The sequence below is a fragment of the Schistocerca nitens genome, chromosome 3 (assembly GCF_023898315.1).
Source record: "Schistocerca nitens isolate TAMUIC-IGC-003100 chromosome 3, iqSchNite1.1, whole genome shotgun sequence".
NCBI lineage: Eukaryota > Metazoa > Arthropoda > Insecta > Orthoptera > Acrididae > Schistocerca > Schistocerca nitens.
In genome coordinates, this window is record NC_064616.1 from 632,943,521 (window position 1) to 632,957,754 (window position 14,234).

At 36.0% G+C, this 14,234-nt stretch overlaps 1 protein-coding gene across 1 annotated transcript; it reads right to left on the minus strand.

Annotated features, from left to right (window-relative positions):
* Positions 1-884: 884 nt before the first annotated feature.
* On the minus strand, positions 885-13,350 carry LOC126248579 (vacuolar protein sorting-associated protein 33B). Its single transcript, XM_049949685.1, has 2 exons — positions 13,025-13,350; positions 885-2,638 (listed from the first exon to the last, which is right to left on the minus strand). The coding sequence occupies exons 1-2, from the start codon at positions 13,168-13,170 to the stop codon at positions 1,024-1,026; spliced, it is 1,761 nt and encodes a 586-aa protein (XP_049805642.1). The 5' UTR covers positions 13,171-13,350; the 3' UTR covers positions 885-1,023.
* Between the last annotated feature and the right edge of the window lie 884 nt (positions 13,351-14,234).

Genomic DNA, 14,234 nt, shown 5'->3' on the forward strand with positions numbered 1-14,234 from the left:
CAACATGTCCCATACATCTTTCAAAGATTTCCTGACAGTGATGAGTGATATGATAAACTATATAAAACACCTTGATATTCACCTATACCTATTGTCATGTGTGTTAATAAAGTTGGAGAGCTGTACTAAAGTGTTGGCTGGTTGGTTGGTTGGTTTGTTTGTTTGTGGGGGTTGAAGGGACCAGACTACTGAAGTGTTGGTATGTAATAGTTTAGTAATCTATGTATATATAGTATTCTTATGCTTAAAAAATTCTTGATTTATGCCATACAATAAACAAATTAGGGTATAATAAACATTACATGTGTCTCAGAACTGTCATCAGATCCTTGAAATGACAACCTTGTAAAATATTCCAATCCGCAGAGATTATAGCCTGTGTATGGAAGATGTCCAAAGATTCAACCCCGCAAGGCAGGGAACAAACAGGACCTTTATGACATTATGTTGCAAATTATACGAAGAGACTACATTTCACTCTTAATGATAGTCAAACGCAACTGAGACATTATGGATCTAATGCACTGTTTTTGTTATCACTCTGTTTTTGTTATCACTCAATCACGGGTCTATTCTAAGTATGGTGTACTCTGTTCCTACGCAGGTAGCACAATTTCAATTTATGGGCAAATCTTGTTGATCATTTACAGTGAAGGCCACTTTTTTTCTATTACAGTTGTACTCTTTAGATGATTATGCCTAATCTTTGCACACTAATATATTACTACCGGGTAACTAAAAATTGTGCTTGTAATATTTTTCACATGTGACACATTTTTCTATATGATAGTTAACATACAATGTATACTTTATTTACAGAATTAAATGAGAGACAACTACAATTAAATATTTCATTACATATCTTACATGCCAACAACACACTTATAACATTGAAGCTGCTTTAAAAATAAGATTACATTCAAATGTTCAAAGAAATTTATCTATAATCTCATATTTAAAGAAAGTAAAAATACTACTTCTTCTAGAAATGCATTCACCAGTTAACTTAAGCTGTATTTGTATTTATTCAACACTGCGTATTAATGAGCAACCATTAATAACACCTGTACCAGCAACTATTATTCTTGTGTCCGTAAATTTCTCAAGCAGCTGAAATGCTGCTATTTCAGCATATGTCACACCTCCAATAAAATATACCAAAAAGTTTTTGCGTTTAATCTTTGATGCATCCTTAGAAGAAATATTTATTTGTATGCCTGGTAACAATTTTGTTATATCATCAAGTGGCATGTCATGCTGGGTTAGTAAATTAACTAGCTGGCACACTGCAGGAATGTACGCCCCACTAAACACGTAACCCATATCTTTTGGTTTTTTAAGATCAAAGTCATCCTTAATTTCTGGAAACAATTTCAGCTTTTGTGCAATACTATGAAAGGCACTACTTTTCCTGTTTAAGGATACAACTTGAGCTACTCGATCAGTTAATTTTCCAGTTGTTTCACCAGTGTCAGTGTCATGTCTTACAAACAGTCCAAGCTTTTCCAAGTTATAGAATAATGTCAGATTACCATACCCATATGAATGCAGAAACTGTTTCATAAATGCAGAACTCTCATCCTGAGTTAGTCCATTCTGTGTTAGGCACATGAGGCATAGTAATCGAAGACAAGTAAATCTGTTTACACACTGTGTTGCTAAGCAATCCTCTAAATACGTGAAATTTTCACCTCTAGATTTTCCTTCCAATGTGTTTTGTTCAAATTTGTGCAAAGCTTCATATCGGTGTCCCATTTCTCCAATGATGATTTCACAAGCACCAATATGGTACGAAAGTGAGCGTTTCTTTTCCTTAACTTTTTGCAGATCAGTTGCAACGTACTGTTTCATTTCCTGGAGACCCATTTTTTGACACCTTTTATACTCACTATGAAGTTCCTCTTTTTTAGTGCTTAAGAAGGAATATACATCTGAAAAATGCCTATTTTTCATTTCATGATAAATATCATCTTCATCAGTTAGCCGATAATTTACAGTTCCTTTTGTACCAGTAACTTTTTCATCAAATTCAACAGTTCCACACTTAACTCCAAAAACTTCATCCAGTAGCCCAGCGTATGTAACTGCTGTAAGCAACACAGATGCATAATCAAAATCCCTATCTACTATAACTAAGCAGTCAATATCTGCCTCTTGTTTGGTGGGATTCCCCAACTCCTTCAATAGAATATTCAATATTTTACACACTTGTGATGCAAATTTTCCACACATTACAGTCATGGGTATCTTACCAAAGAGTATCTGCAGTGACCAAAGAGAGTGGGCCACTGCAGGAAGAAATGATTTATCTCCATCCACAAACAGCATACGAAACAAATTTGGTAATTCAAATGACAGTACACTACTATCTAGAGAAATCATTTCCCACATAAACCTGTATACAGTCACTAGACCAAACACACCTTCCTCTTCCAAAAGATTCAGGAGAGTAACAAGTTCACATGGAACAAATATAATGTAATAAGAATTTGTGGGTTTGCACTGTAAATCTGCATTTATCTGATCACAAATATACTTTGTAGTTATAAGGTCAGAATATACGAGATAAACCCAATGATTACTGACATATCGGAAACCACTTTTTTCCAGCTTATGAATTTTGTGTACTCCATGAGACCTGAAAAATGAAGTATTAAATGTTTTCAGTTCTGATAATAACTGATACAGAATATAATTACAAGATGTATGCTGTACACCAGTATTATCTGAAGGAACCTACTAAGGATGACAAAATCAATAACTTCAATCTTTATGAAAAATATTGAGCCATTTGAAGTGACAATAAAATTGATAATAGAGAAAACTGTTCAGTTTTTGATCTGTACTTCAATAATTTAAAAATTTCATAGTAACCATAATCTTCAAATGGCTGATACTTCAATTCTGTGATAGATTTCCATGCAAAGCATGGTTTTGGCAAGTTGTCCACATTTTTCCTGTTTAGTGTCACACAAATTACATTCTGAAATTATGCTCACCTACCTATTCTGGATTAGGAAGGCTATGATACATTTGTCTATTAGTTACAAAGTGGATATTATGTGTATTTGTTTTATTATCTAGACTTTGTTATGATCTCCATACTCTGAAATGGAGAAGGCTAATTACCCCTATATTTATCAACATGAAGTGCATGTTTACTGTTCGAGGGTGCTTAACTGCAGAGTTACCAGTATTCTTATCCAGTCATACGGACATACTACACTTAGGATATTACTCCACCTAATAGACTTGAAGAGGGGTCTTCCTTAATTACACATTCTCACGAGTGCTATCATTGTGAGCAAAAACTCTTACCATATTTTATAGGAACATTCTACACAATTCTATCAATCAACACTGCACCCTATTTTATGGTAGGACTGGGTACTTTCATAACTTTGCAACATTACTAAAAGTTCTATTGTACTATTATACTACAACCACCACCACAACCACTGCAATAATAATTAACAGTACAAGAATAATGATATATCAGTTATTTACATTTGATAACACTATAGATGGACCAAGCATATTCAAAATTATGTACTGTACGTCTATCCCATTCACAGGCCAAAAATCCATTCACAACTTAAAATGATGTATTCCTAAAGTATATGCTGTCCTCATGATGGAACTTGATAAGTGTCTTTTTTTTCACACAAAACATGGCATGGTTATAAAGCATGCCTTGATACAGAACAGTCCTTAATTTGAATGTTCATTCCATCATAGATTCAAGTGTGATATCTTGGTTGTGATGACTGGCAGACATGGAACATATCACATGTGATATGTAAGCCCGAAAGTTGACGAATCTAACAAAGGTGAATGTGAAATAAATGTGTAGGCAAAAGAATGATCAAGAGTGTAGACAGTGGTCTACGTTGGTCATTTGTGATAGCAGCTCCACACTTAATACACATAATTATGATCACATGTGAATCCTGTTTTTTGATCGGTTAAGTCAGTTTTAATTTCAGCATCAGTGTACTGCAATAACATTAACTCCGTATTTAATGCACTTTTATTTCTAATAAACTAAAACTGCAAGGTACAATCTGACACTGTAATATGTATGAGACTAAAAACCAATCCGTGTTTTGGTGTGTGTTAGATACATATATTGCACATCAACAATGAAAAACAAATGGGGAGTCTCTATGTAACTCTTATCTCACCTAATGCTGATTAAAAGAGTCCTTTAACAGTATTTGACAGACAGACCTACCTGACTGCAAATACTGTTGCAACTGCACTTGAGTGTGTCACATGACATTTGCTAATATTTACAGACAGCTCTGAACATTGTTAAAGTACTACTGAAATTGCTCACTGATCAATTTGTGTGTGATGAATATCAATGTATTTCTTGTTGTTGCGGGTATTTATGAGAAACACACAGTGTATATGACAAACTGGATTGTAGCATTCAAAAAATTCTTTGTTTACTCACTAATTCAGATTTTATTCCACATAATATGTATTTTATGCAATAAATGACAGTGTCACAATGAATCAAAAGCTTTCCTTGATCAAGAAACAAGCATTCAGAATAATCTGAGCAAAGTGTGTGATTAAGAGGTTGCCATGGCCAAACTTCAGTTGATTTTTAATGAAGAGCCATTTAAGCTGTATAAAAGCAGTCACATGTAAGCTTGTATTCACTTCCAAATAGCATGAATTCTCTGCTCTTTCAACACCAACCTATGATCAACAATAACTAGATAGGAGAGTATGTTGTTTTGTTTGTGTTATGTTTCTGATACAGAATACTGGGGCATTACATTTATTAAACTCAATTACTTTTCAGCCTGTTAAGTTTCATGTGTGTGAAAATCTAACAGAGGACTATGCATTCTCTTCGTGCTACAGTGAAATCTAGTTCTTTTTTCCGAGTGGCATCATAATTATGTTAAACCATTCATAAGTTTCAGTAATCCCCAACATGATGCTTAATGCGTAGTTATCTACAATACACTGCACAACACTCCTTTCTTTGAGTTACAAATCTCTAGTTCTTTTGTTCACTGTTACAGGTACGAAACTGAGCATGCTGACATGGCAACACTAAAAGACCGTTAACATATGAAAGTCTTACAATTTTTTTGGTCCTAAGAAAATGTTCACACACCATACATGAGCATACCCAAGAACTTGGCTGTGGGGGGAGGAAGGGAGCAGGAAACACTTATTAATTTACTGGAAGCACTAAAAGTTGGGAAAACTGTCAGACAGATAACATTCAGATACGTGTGAATATTTTCCACATTCTCATTCTTAGTATTGTTATCACATTGACTGGTAATACAAGAAAAGGCATAGGAAGCTGAAGGCGTAATGCTACTGGAAATCATCCCCAGAGTCATCTGGCTTCTTCAGTTAGAAGAAGAATGGTGACAAATGGTCATGTAGTTTAGAGTTTTCACACCAAACGGCTATGAAAAGCCCTACACTTGCTGCTACTCAATATCCAGTATGAGTTCTGGTTTTCTTGAAACTGATACTAAACTGCTATAACTGTCCATGGGGTGAGGGAGGATGTGAAATCAGTTTGTGAAGATAATTTTTTTTAGGAGGGCAAGGGACATGTGCCATTATTGATCCATATCACCATACTATGAAACACAAACATTTCTATTCTTTTGTTGCTCAAATAACAGAAATTCTGCTGTTATTTGTTGCCTGTTCATTAGTAAGTCATATAGAAATAATATGTAAATACACACATCCAAAAAAGTTTTGCATCAGCCTGGTTCCCAGAACTCCTGAAGACAGACGTTGACTGTGGATATTGTATCACAGACACAGTCCCTTTGACTGTTCAGAGATGTCTCTAAACCCACCCAAAGATGTAAACAATCATGTATGAGCAGCGCATATTAGGGTTTGACAGCCGATCAGTTCCAGTCATTCCACCAGGAAGGAGGTACACGTCTCATGTTGTCTGTCATTCAACAATGCCTAGATGGTCAATACCATGATTCGATCGCTTCCGCATTGTTACTTTGTGCCAGGAAGGTCTCTCACCAAGGGAAGTGTCCAGGGCTAATACTGCAGTGGATGACCACTACCTACGGATTATGGCTCAGAGGAACCCTGACAGCAGCACTATGTTGAATAATGCTTTGCATGCAGCCACAGGACGTTGTGTTGTGACTCAAACTGTGCGCAATAGGCTGCATGATGCGCAACTTCACTCCTGACATACATAGCGAGGTCCATCTTTGCAACCACGACACCATGCAGCGCAGTACAGATGGGCCCATCAACATGCCGAATGGACCACTCAGGATTGGCATCATGTTCTCTTCACTGATGAGTGTCACTTATGCCTTCAACCAATCGTTAGAGACGTGTTTGGAGGTAACCCGGTCAGGCTGAATGCCTTAGACACACTGTACAGTGAGCGCAGTTTTAGGGTGGCATTACATGGGGCTGACGTACGCCGCTAGTGGTCATGGAAGTTGCCGTAACAGCTGTACAATAAGAGAATGCCATCCTCCGACCAATAGAGCAACTATATCTGCAGCATACTGGTGAGGCATTCGTCTTCATGGATGACAATTCACGCCCCATCGCACACATCTTGTGAATGACTTCCTTCACGATAACGACATTGCTCAACTAGAGTGGCCAGCATGTTCTCCAGACATGAACCATATCAAACATGCCTGGGATAGATTGAAAAGGGCTGTTTATGGACGATGTGACCCACCAACCACTCTGAGGGATCTACACCGAATCCCGTTGAGGAGTGGGACAATCTGGACCAACAGTGGCTTGATTAACTTGTGGATAGTATGCCACGATGAATACAGGCATGCAGCAGTGCAAAAGCACGTGCTACCACCACCACTGAAGGTCTCAGTGTATGGTGGTACATGATTTTTTTTTCTGCAACTCACAGTAAACACTTTAGCTGGCAGACATCAAGATGTCTTTATCTTCTGCTACTACAACATTGTCAGTAATTCTAAGCACAACTACTTCAATACTTTGCACGAAGTACCTCAAGACATGTAAAACAGCAAGGAACATTTTTATTCATCACTAGACAGTTAATTTTATTGATGTTATTCCACATACAGAATATATAATTCTGACTAAACTGGAATGTATAGTGATGTATTCTTACAGGCTGAAATAATTAAACACACCCACTTGTACAGTTCCTATGTATTTCACTGCCCACATAGCTACTATCTGTGTGTGTTAATACATGAAACAGCATTTATCTGAAATGCAACTTTACAGTAAAATAATGTAGCAGAATGATTTTTCATTCTACAGCAGAGCATATGGTGATTGGAAACTTCCTGACATTAAAACTCTGCAGCGGGCTGGACTGGGATTTGAAATTGAAACCTTTGCCTTTTGTGGGCAAATGCTCTACTGACTGAGCTATGCATATATGACTCATGACACAGCCTCTCCACTTCACTTCTGCCAGCGCCTCTTTCCTACACTCCAAGCTTCATGTAAGTTCTCCTGCATACCTTACGGTACTAGCACTCTTGGAAGATAGGATATCGTGGAGAAATGGCTTAGCCACAGCCTAAGGAAACAATCCTCTAGGAAGATAGTTGAGAGGTATTGGTAGAAGTGAAGCTGAAAGGGTATGCCGTGTTTTGTCTCTGAATAACTCAGTTGGCAGAGCATTTGCATAAAGGTTCCTGGTTCAGCATACAGTTTTTATTTGCCACAAAGTTTCAAATCACCAATCACTTAGCTTCAGAGTGAAAATTGATTCTAGAAATAATCCTCTAGGCTATTGTAAGCGATTTACGTGCAGTATCCTTTTTTCCCCAAGAGTGCTAGACCTGCAAGATATGCATTTGAGAATTCCATATAGTTTGGAAGGCAGGACAGAGGTACCATTGGAAGTGAAGCTGTAAGGGCGGGTTGTGAGTTGTGCCTGGATACCTCAGTAGAGCATTTGCCAGCAAAAGGCAAAGGTTCCAGTTACAAATCCATGTCTGGGAGAATGAATTTCAGTAAAATGGTTACATACATCTGTAAAATCATCAAGAACAAGGGAAACTGATACCGTGTGGAGGGGGTGAAAATTCAAAAGTGAAAATTGAAAATAAAAACTATCTTCAAGGCAGAAATTCCAATATAAATATAAGTACTAAGGATAGTAAGTTTTAGAACTCATGTTTAACTCCAAACCTGATGGTATTTCATCAAAATGTACAATCCCTATCCAACAAAGTAAATGAATTTCAAATTTTGTTGGAAAGTGACATGAAAAACACTTCTGTATTATGTTTTACTGAACATTGGCTTGACAAAGAGAAACTTCATATGCTATGCATTCGAAATTTTGTATTGGGTAGTTATTTTTGTCGGAAATTGTATAAATATGGTGGTAGTTGCATTTATGTTAAAAATAGCATAGATTTTAAATGTATGCCATATGTAGAAAAATTATCCATAGAGAAAGATATTGAGGTAAATGGAACTGAAATCACAGATGAAAAAATTCCTATAATTTGTCTATACAGGACACCAACTGTCAATATTAACATTATGTTAAAGAACCTTGAAAATATCTTACACAGGACTACACAAGAAATAGAAAACTAATTATATGTGGGGATTTCAACATTGACTTTGCAAGTGAGTCTAATGAAAAAACTGCTTTACTGAACCTCTTAGCAACTTTCAATTTAAAGGCTACTATAGAACCGCCAACACACATCACAAAAACCTCAGCCACAATCCTTGATCAAATATTTACAAATGTGCCCTTGAAACATACAACACAAACCCACAATACAGGCTTTGGGGACCACACAGCCCAAGAAATTAGTATAAGATTAGGAAAACCATTTAGTTCAACTGAATGTCTAACTACTACATTTAGGAAGTATAATGACGAGATTATACAACATTTCCTTAACTATCTGTGTAAAGAAATTTGGGAAGACATCTATGAATGTAAAAGTACAAATGATAAGTTCAACAAATTCCTAAATAGTTTTACCTACTATTTTGAACTTTGCTTTCCACTCCATAAAAAGACAGTCACAAAAAAGGATCTGAAAATAAAATGGGTCACAACAGGGATACAAATATCTGTGAAGAAAAAGAGACTACTTCATGAAATATCTAGACAGCACACCACATCCCCAGAATTTGATTCCTATTTTAAGAATTACAAAAAGATTTTAACTAAAGTCATAAAAGAAGCAAAAAGAATGCACAAAATAAAATGAAAGCCATATGGGAGATTTTAAGGCATGAAACAGGAGTAAAACGGAGAGAATACCGTCATATCAGACTGAATGAAAACGCTTCTGTAATATCTGATCCCCAGCAGATAGCAAATAATTTTAACTCATATTTCTCTGAGGCAGCTGAGATTCTGGTGAAGCAAAACTTTCAAAATGCTGTTACTGCAAATCAGATTAAAATTATCCCTAGTAACAAGTCTCTCTTCCTACACCCAACAGGAAATGCTAAAAACAATAGGGGAGCTAAAATCAAAATTTTCCTCTGGTACTGACAACATACCAGACCATATCATTAAAAATAGGGGAGTTAAAATCAAAATTTTCCTCTGGTACTGACAACATACCAGACCATATAATTAAAAAATGTGCACCCTTAGCAGTTAAGCCCATGGTAGACATATGCAATAGTTCACTTTCTCAGGGAATCTTCCCAGAAAGGCTAAAAATAGCTAAGGTGAAGCAATTGTTCAAAATGGGTGAAAAAACAGATATAACAAATTATAGGCCAGTCTCTCTACTATCTGTTTTTTTCTAAAATAATTGAAAAAATCTTTTATAAAAGACTTGTAGATTTCATTGAAAAAAAAATAAACTTTTCTCAGCTACACAGCATGGTTTCCGAAAATATAAATCCACTGAGACAGCTATTATCAATTTCTTAAATGAAGCTTTAAATGCATTAGATAAAAAATAACACATAGCAGCAATATTCCTAGATCTTTCAAAAGCATTTGACATCATTAACCATGGTCTATTGCTTAGAAAGCTAGAAAATGTTGGTGTCAGAGGCCCAGCCTATGAATGGGTAAAGTCATATCTACAGAACAGACAACAAATAGTTGAAGTCTTGTACACAGAAGGAAAAAATTTAACTTCCTATCAATCAGAAAAACAGTGTGTTAAATACGGTGTGCCGCAGGGTTCCGTACTGGGACCAATCCTGTTCTTGCTGTTTGTAAATGAACTGGAACCATCCAGCCCTAACTATAAGTACATTAAATGTGCCGATGATACAAATATACTTATCAAAGTATAGACCCCAGAAGAGTTCCAAAATGAAATAAAAAAGAGCACTACAAATGTATCAAAATGGTTCGCAATGAACAACTTAATAATAAACACACACAAAACAAACACTATGCATCTACACACAGTGCAGAATAAACAGCTTTTAACTGCAACCATAGAACTGTTAGGCAAAAGACTTAAATTGTAAATAGCACCAAATTTATGGGAGTTTGGATCCAAGATGACCTAAGATGGCAGAAACACACACAACACCTATGTAGTAAATTAAATACCATCTGTTATAGTATAAAAATTCTTGCTGGATGCACATCTATGCAAGCCATAAAAAATGTATACTATGCCCAAGCAGAATCACTACTAAGATATGGTTTAATTTGCTGGGGAAATTCACCACCCAGTAAAAGCTGTTTTATTGCACAAAAAATAATTATAAGAACCATGGAAGGCTTAGCACCTCGATCTTCATGCAAACCCTCATTTAAAAAGCTTCCTATTCTTTCATTACCATGCCTATATATCCTAGAAACAATAATGTTTATCAGGAAAATCGTAGATGAAAATAGCAAGATTGCTTCCAAAAACCAAAATATCCATTCATACAACACAAGAAATAATCAAGATTTACATATGCAGTTTTCACATACAACACTAAAACAAAAAGGACCCTTGCAAGCAGGAAAAAAACTGTATAATAAACTACCTAAAGAAATTAAGGCAATAACTGGCATGCAACAATTCAAAACTGCAGTGAGTGACTACTTGCTACAGAATTGCTACTATAGTGTTGATGAATTTTTATCTACAATGAAAATATGTGAAAAATTTAAATAGTTTATACAATTAAGGCCAAAATAAGAAATGTGTACATGTAGATTTATCTGTATATTATATATGGTCTATTACATATATGTGTGTGCCTGTATAATCAAGGCCAAAAGTATGAAATGTGTGCATGTAAAATTTATTTGTGAAATGTTATTCCCATATGTTAGAGTTATATTGCTAAATACTGAAAACCATACAACAGTTTTTTGTTAAACTTTATTGCAAATTATTTGACTTGTCCTATATCATTATGTACTCCTGTACAGTGTACAATTCACAGGACCAATAAATATACAATACAATATGTAGACTTAAAAAAAAATTGTGAAAGTTGCAGCCAACATTCAATATTCCTCCCCCCCCCCCTCCCCCCATGAATTTGGCATCAATTTTTAAATGCAGAAACTGCAACTTTCTTCCACAAAACGGTGAATAACTGTTCATAAACTCCTAAAAATATTTGGTATATTGGGGAAATAATTTTCATTGTGTGCATTGATTTGTAAGCGGGACTATGAAGAGTCCCTTCTGAATAAAATCATATCCACATATATCACACATCACAATTTCTACATAAGGAATCTGGGTGTACACACACAGATATGAGGGCTAAGTATTCATCAGGCAAACTCTTTCTTTCTTGAAATTTCAGTACAAATTTGATAATCTGTACATGTCCAAAATATTATTCAATGTGGTGGTACAGTGTTCCACTAAACTAATGCTGATTGGTTTTTGCCGCCATCTATATTTATAGCCTTTAATTGGTTTGTGCAAGTTAAATCATCATAGTTTTCAGAATTCAGTGTTAATTCTATGTCTGAATCTCTTCAGGGAATCAAACATATGCCTGCCTACTCTCCTACCCGGAAGAAAGTAACAGTGCAGACAATAAGGCTTCTTGCCATAGAAGAACTGGATTTATGTTAAATCAAGATTGATATCAAATGAACCAATCACCTGTCTGCCATCTCCTTTTCACAGACTGTGCGCAGACATGTTTGTTTTGGTTAATGTAAAGCCCGAGTAACTAGTGCAACTTATGCAATCTATACAAAAGAATCCATAAAGGGAATATACATGGTTACAAATCTGCAATAATGATTTGATAGTTACTTTGTTCTCTATTGCAGTGACCAACTGCTGTGTAAGTTACAGGTTGGAGCATGCCAAGTGTTCGAATCTTTCCCTCTGTGTTGATGATTGGTGTCTCCTTACAATAAATTAATGGCATGTCTTCACATTATAGAATGTATGGACGGTTACAAAATGTAGTCTTAAGCAATTGCATAAATGCACAATTTAGAAAATGGTTAATATGGCCAATGTGTAACGTAACGCACTTTAAAAAAATGTTATAACATTTAACTGACATATTCCACAAATCCACAGTTATTCACATGGCTCAGTTAAGCAAGCATTTCACCAGTCGACTATCAGATCTCTGTTATGGAAGAGGAAGAACTACATGGCATTTCATTTCACTGATTATACGGCAAAGTAAATGGAGTACCCTTTCAAGCAGGCTTCAGACGGATTCCAGGATTTATACTTGAACTCCAACAGCAGATACAGTCTGATATTCTCATCCAACTGTGATAGTATTCGATTCCGAATTACCTTGACGAGGCAGATCGAAACTGAAACGAGACACGCTGTTAACATCGACTTAACTTTCAAAAACGCAAAACAGGGTGACTGTCAACAATACCGCAAAAGGTCGTTTTCGTATTTAATAGTTGGTCACTATTTATTCAGGATATCCTGACCGATGTACTCTAAAACCTCCACTACTTGTTTAAAGAGCCATATTCCACACGACCATTTAACTAATCAATCTAGCAAATTGTATATGAAAGTCCTAACCAAGTAAATCTGGTAAGAACTTAATATTATTTATCAACGTAATTAAATAAACTACAAACCTCAATACTGAGACTCCTGTAATTTGCTCAAGAGGTTTCATCAACCGTGGATCGATTATCAGGTCTTTTTTTCCAGGTATTTTAACCAAAATTTCAGTGAGTTTCCTTTGGGAGATTTGATTCAAACACTGCAACCGGGAATCCATAGTAACCTACGGCGCTAAAAGCTTACATAGCATTCGATTCTCAACACGTCAGCATTATTATAGGATTATTTCGTACGACCAAAGCATTGTTGCACGTAAAAAACATCAAAGCTGTAACGCATTGACATTCTCATACTTTGTTTTCATATCGCCTCAACTGCTTATGATATCTTTACACTAAATGTAGGATCTTTGACCTATTGTCATATTGTAACCAGAGATGTGAATGCAACAGTAATTACTGGCCACAGCCTCCTACGAAGTTGACGGAAGCTTTGGAATTATCCGTTGCAAAATGAAGTAAATACCATGAATCTGATTCTGAACGTTTTTACCGGTTTAGAAAGTTAAATTGGCTGATTTTAATTTATAGCCAACTGTAAACTATGAAGTGTTTGTACATTATTTAATATGGCACGTTGCAGTGAACTAAAATTGTAATATAAGTTTTCTACGTGGACAACCGCAGCTTAATATATGCATAGTTAAAAAATCTTTTTAAAAATGTTTCGTCTTAAAATCTTCTAAAAATCTGTAGAGCACGCTTGTAGCTGCTAATCCTCGTTTATTGTGGAATCTAGGAACAACATCTTTCAGGATAATTAATCGCGTTTTCAGGTTAAATTCACGGCGACGTACATACGAATTAGAGACCGTTAAATGGAAGAACTAACAGTGACTTCTATGAAGAGATTGATGGATCTCTCAATAACCTGCTGCGTCACGAATAAGTACAGGCGTGGATTTGGGGAATTCTTGTGACTTTCTTGCAGCTATGGCTGGAAGGTAGTAGTTAAGGGACCGATTGTCACATCAGTGGCAGGCGCAGGCAATGTTGATGTTTAGCAAACGATTCTTCAAGGGAGGTTTACGACATCGTTTGAAGGCGTGAAGGCACGGCACTACATACAGGTGTGAAGTAATCAGGGCAGCATAGGGCGCTGACATGCTGTGAAGAACCCATACGTTGCAGTTACAATGGCGCCTAGTGACCTGTGCGTAGGGACAAAATCAGGTTGAGGAAAGCTGACGTTGTAATTATTAAAGAGCATTCCACTTGTCCC